At 51.1% G+C, this 5,977-nt stretch overlaps 1 protein-coding gene across 1 annotated transcript; it reads left to right on the top strand.

Annotated features, from left to right (window-relative positions):
* Nucleotides 1-1,423: 1,423 nt before the first annotated feature.
* Nucleotides 1,424-1,723, top strand: BJ212DRAFT_1211782 (uncharacterized protein; the record flags this gene model as incomplete). The annotated part of the gene is made up of 2 exons (XM_041329244.1): nucleotides 1,424-1,599; nucleotides 1,651-1,723. Coding segments are annotated over 2 exons (249 nt in total), but the record flags the coding sequence as incomplete, so codon positions are not given.
* Nucleotides 1,724-5,977: the final 4,254 nt, after the last annotated feature.

The raw sequence follows: 5,977 nt of genomic DNA, 5'->3' as shown, positions 1-5,977 counted from the left end.
CAGGGTCGTCGAAGCAGCTTCACGACCTTCCCTGTCATTAACACCTTCCAACTCCAGTGCGCTATCTTCAACGGCTGCACATCAACGCATCTACACCTAAACCATCCAGAGCAGACATTGTAAAGCTCTTTCAGAATCCCTCGTCATCGTCTTCCCAGTCGTCTTTTGGCACATTCTCTCCCTCCACCCGGCTCTTTAATTTACCTCCAAATCACCAGCTATCGTCACAACGGCTCCAGCAACCCTCGCCTCGCACAATTTGTGTTCAATGGCATGCGCTCATCACAGCAGCCTTCTGGCACCCCACGTTCCCCTGCATTCTCTTGTGCTGTGCCAAACGTGCAAGGCCAAACGTGCAAGGCCAGTCTCAACAAGGAGCTGCCTCAGGTGATCCCGGTGGCCTGCCCATCCCTGCCAGTCTCCGAATGGCTCCACACCCACATCAAGCACTTCCAGGAGGTGTAGCACCGCAGGTACCCATGTCATGGGGTGGACTATGTTAGTACTCCATTTTTCTAACCATATTTATCAACTGTGTTCTCAACGTGGTCCAAGTATATGGATCCACATCAACCAAAACCTCCTTGGGGGTATAATGCTATGCCCTCCCAACATATGCACCGACAGTCTCACCCGCAACATGCCCATCAACCTGAACCTCTTTCCATGTCACCTCGCTCCGCAGCCCCTCACTACCTGGTACCCACAATGGCACATGCTATCCCGCACACCCCTCATACACCTCAAACACCTCTCTCCATATCTTCCCCGCTGTCCACACCCTCTACCGCCAGCGCACCTTGCCTTAACACGAACGCCCGCGATTTTGTTCCTGGCGGACGCTCTATATCCAAGATTACCATCAGGAGCCAGGATGGCATGGAGGTGACACTTGATGATCTCAAGAAGCTCAGTCTCCGGCTACCAACCGCTCCTATCTCACCCGCATCGCCCGTTGTGACCAACCGACCGCAACCTTCGGTTTTGGTATGGAAGAAGGATGGTACAAAGAAGAAGCGCAAAAGAGAGAAACAAGCCAAGCGGATGGAGGAGGAAGAGGCTACACGCAAGAGGAAGGCTGATGAGAACCGGATACTCATGGAGGAGGAAGAAAGGAGCGGATACGACAAGCAGAGGAAGAGGAGAAGGAGCTCCTACGCCAGGAGGAGGAAGGCTGTCTTGAGGCAGCAGGCGCACATCGCACTAGAAGAAAAGGAACGGAAACAGCAAGATGCTTGAGGTAGAGGAAGCCCAGCTTGAAGCTGAAGAATTTGATGGCATAGTTCAGACTCCATCACTCGCCAGCGATTCTCAAGAGCCAGAGGACGGCGAAGTCTCCGAGCATAACGAAGCTCCTGTGCCTCAGCTTAACGGTAATAGCGGGAAGAAATTGAAGGAGTCACCTCGGATAGATACGTTTATGATGTCCCCTCCCACTGAGATTCCACGAAAGCCTCCTAGCCCCTATCCACCTTACTTCATCTGCGCCTCCCCTTCCGCACTCCTCACTGCACGTGTCATCGAGAATCTAAGCGAGGTTGCGCACCCCGAGAGCCCGAGGGTTGGGTTCAATGCGAACGTCAGGGATGGCCAATTCAGGTGTGTGTTTTGCTCCTTCACTTCGAATGTCTCATTCATTGCCTCGTGTAGATACGACCGTGACTTCCTTATGCAGTTCATGTACATGTACAAGGAGAAGCCGTCTACCTCCATCCCAAGCGATTTCCAGATGGGCAATTTTCAAGTTCCAGGAAGCAAACTTACTAGCGAGGAGCGGTTTGCCATGTCCACTCCCGTTCTGCTTCAAATAGCAGTGCTTCTTCCCAATTTTGCTCCCCGATAGTGCGCATGCCCACCACAAGTGGGCCTGGCCATCCCATGCATGGCATCAACCGCATACGCAGTAAACGCGGGTAAGAAGTATGGTGATGCCAACAAGGCTCTGGTGTCCCAGGAGGAACATAGTCCTGACTTTGGCGCTGCACCTGTCCTGGTGCTGGCTTCGAGCCCGTTGTGCCTCTCGAATTGTCTGCCAACCGTTGGGTCCCTACGAGTGCGACCTACAAGGTTCAACCTGATGTTGATTCGCCTGAGCTGGTCGACCGTAAGGTCAGGGCTCTGCTCAACAAGCTCACGATGGAGAAATTTGAAACGATTTCAGACAAGATCATCCACTGGGCTAACAAGGGCGTGGATGAGGACGGGCAGACGCTCATCCGAGTCATCCGGCTGGTGTTCAAGAAGGTGACTGTTGAGACCGCTTGGGGTGAGATGTACGCGCGGCTATGTCAGAAGATGATGGAGCAAATCAGACCTGAGGTGTACGACGACGGGATCAAGAACAGAGGGGAGAGGCCTATTGCTGGCAAACAGCTGTTCCGCAATTATCTTCTCAACCTGTGTCAAGAACATTTTGAGCGCCGGTGGTTCGTCAAGGAGGCTACTGCTGCAGCCGCTGGGGCAAAGGCTTCCAGCGATCACGCAACCAAGGCTGCTAACGACAAGAAGGGCACATTGGATGCTGGGCTCGATTCTGATGAGTACTACGCTGCACAGAAGGCGAAGCGCCAGGGTCTCAATCTCATAAAGTTTATTGGCGAGCTGTTCAAGGTTCGGATGCTAACCGAGCGTTTCATGCACGAGTGTGTGGTAAAGCTGCTTTGCAACATCGAGAACCCCGAGGAACAGAGGATTGAGAGCTTGTGTCAGATGTTGAAGACAGTTGGCCAGTTGCTTGACACGCCGCAAGCCCGTGCGCGTATGGACGTTTACTTCACGCGTATAAAGGAGCTAGGCGAGAGCCATAATATCAGCACTCGTATGCAGTTCATGCTTCAGGTGCGGCATTTTTTTGGGTATCTTTGTCGGTTGTGCTCATCATTGTGATATTAGGATGTTATCGAGTTGCGCGACCGTATATGGATGAGCCGCCATGCTGCGCCTGTGACGATTGCTACCGTTCACGCACTGGTAAGATAGATTGGTGTCATCAAACATTATTTCATTGATACTCGTGTTACAGGCCGCCAAGAAGAAAGCAGCTGCAGAGGAGTGGCTCAACTGTCAGATGAGCATGTCTCGCGGTGGATCTCAAAGGGGCGGTGACCGTGACCAAGAGGATAGGCCTGATGGCTGGGTTGTTGCCGGTGACTATGTTCCGCGCGTGCCTCCCAAGGCTGGTGATATGTCACCGTTTGGCAACAGCACTAATGGTCCACCCATGACATTGGTGATGAGTCCAAGTGGCATCTTCGGGGCCGGCAAGAAGGACGGCAGGCGGGAGACATTTTCTCGAACGAATTTGAGCTCAAATATGTTCTGTATGCTCAGCCAGAACCTTAAACTCACCACCGAGGCATTCACGAAGCCCAGTCATTCGTCGAGTCGGAAATCAAGCATCGATCTTGGTCATGATGGTGTTCCTGAGCCCACCGTGCAGCACAGGAAGCTCCAGCTTTTCCCACAAACTGTTTACGCTGCTGACGAGAGCATGATAACTCCATTGGAAGAAGAGCGCGAGAGCGCACCCATCGCCATGTCAGAAGCAGACATCGGCTACTTCACCAATCTTCCACATGAGCTCCGCTTCCGACTCGTGGACAACCGTCAGATACTCATGTCTAGCGGTGACCTTCGAGGCGGTAGCGAGCACAGCGAAGAGCATGGCCCTGATGGCTGGGCTGCTCCGGGTGGCTCTGTTCCATGGCGCTTCCCAGGGCTGATGATTTGTCACAGTTTGGCAGATCAGCATGGGTGCGTCCATGGTCATGAGTCCAAGTAGCGTGTTCGTGGGCAGAAAGAAGGACAACAAGCAGGAGACACCTTCACAGCTGAATTCCAGCCCAAATATCTTCAGTCAGAACCTCGAACTCACCCATAAGATGCCCACGAAACCCAGTCTTTCGTTGAGACCTAAGCCGGACGTTGATCTTGGTCATGCCGGTTTTCCTGAGCCCGCTGTACAGTACAGGAAGCTCCAGCTTCTTCCACGGTCTGTTTATGCTAATAAAAAGAACGCCACGACTCCTTCGAAAGAAGAACCTAGAAGCACACCCTCCATATCAGAAGCAGACGTCAAGATGATTGATGAAGATGTGAAAGAGTTCTTTGCCATTCGCAATCTTCAGGAGGCAGAAGTCTACTTCACCAATCTTCCTGATGAACACCGCTTCCGGCTCGTAAACAAGCTGGTTGGATCCGCACTCGAGAGCAAAGAGGCAGATGCAAGGTTGGTAGGTGACTTCTTCGCGCAGGCTATGAGCAGCGGACAGTGTACGCTCGAGGTATTTGAGAAGGGATTCATGCCCATGGCTGAATTTTTGGACGATATTGCCATCGATGCTCCCAAGGCGTTTGACTATATGGCTATCATGCTCAGAGGCGCTGGATTCGAGAATGAGCCTGAGAGACTCCAACGGATCGCTTCGAAGCTCGGGGTTAGCGATAAGCTGGTCTCTCTCGTGGCTTGATCTGCCTGCATTTTCGATTATTTTTTATCTTTTATTTTTTTCATTAAGACCGCATTTCTGTTTTCGTTCGCTTTTTGATTGTATTCCGCACTTCCTTGGTGTTGCAAGCAGAAATATGTACATCACGATATTTGTGTTGGTCCTCTTTGTTGCTATCGCTACATACTTATATCACCATGTGAGGTTCTTGTCCAGCAAGTATTAAAGCAAGCCTCAATTAGTAGTAAGTAAAATAGGTATACTTCATACCCACTGTGCGGGAGTCAAGGCTTGGGCTGGGTGAAGAGTCGTTTGACGCATGAGCGTCCTCAAGCCAGGAGGTAACTAAAGACAAATTACACTCGATGAATTCCCAACCAGATGCACGCGATAAGCACACATTCATGACGCACGTTCTCTCCTGCCGTCACGCATGTCGGACAAAAAGAGCGTTATCGACGGTTCTTGTCCACGCTCCATCGATGGCTTCTTGAGTTCTCGGCGCTCGCATATTTTATTTGGCGGAGTGTATTTTTGTCAGTGGGAAGTAAACAGCGAACAGAATTATTGGTTGCGTATAGTTGCGATAGATATTAGTCTGACATTCCGAAGTTCGAAGGATAAATACAGTGGGGACTGCTTGCCCTCAGTTACTGAAGTGTCAATAACGCTGCCACGACGAGATACATAATACGGGAGCAGTCCCAGAACCCCTGAGATCCGGAGGACCCGGGGGGTGCATCATCCACGACTGTAACTCGCCGAAACACTAAGTATAGTCAACAAATGACTGTAACTTCCGTGCAGTCCGAGGGGGAAACTTGAAAGCAACTAGCTTATCGCCGAACGTGCGCGAAATGTTTACTACCCCAGTTTTCAGCGCTGTGAAATTTGAATTGTTAAAAAGTTTCTGGGCGAAGCATAAAGTCACAAACCATCTGAGACAACGACCAGTACGTCACCAGCTCTGGCAACTTCTAGACGCATCGCTTCTTTTTCTTCCAATATCTTTGTGTCGCCTCGAGAAAGTTCATCCGGCGTCGGTGGTGTGTATTTGGCGTTCACCTCAATCTGATATTCCTCTATTGCAGATAAAAATGAGAGAAAGGCTTCGAGGATGCGTGGTATGTCCCTTTGAACCACGCCATACCTATCTTCGCTCAGGGAAGCGCAAACGAAGCACGATAGCGCTGTGGCTAGAGTTCAATAGTTGCATATAAAGTTTGAAAATCCACTGCACCTTCAATAATGAGTGTATCGAGCTCCCTATTTGGCAAGCAAACTTCAACGACCTTATTCAAGCGCTCTCGATAAAACCATTTATTCCATGTTATCGCCGTCTCCTTCAACCAAGCTGGACAACGGCCCACAACAAGATCCCTACTGTGCGATTCCACCTGTGCAATGAGGCCGGATATGATGCTCGATGCAGGTTTAGCCAGGACAGCATTGGCTGCTGGGGCAGCTGCAGATGACGGCGCCACAGACCGGAAGAGCTCTGGAATGTGCATTTGACTGGCCCGTTCCTC

Source organism: Suillus subaureus (assembly GCF_016647635.1).
Source record: "Suillus subaureus strain MN1 chromosome Unknown BJ212scaffold_483, whole genome shotgun sequence".
Lineage (NCBI taxonomy): Eukaryota > Fungi > Basidiomycota > Agaricomycetes > Boletales > Suillaceae > Suillus > Suillus subaureus.
The sequence above is the reverse complement of the archived record's forward strand: the minus strand, read 5'-3'. Positions and strand labels throughout refer to the sequence as shown.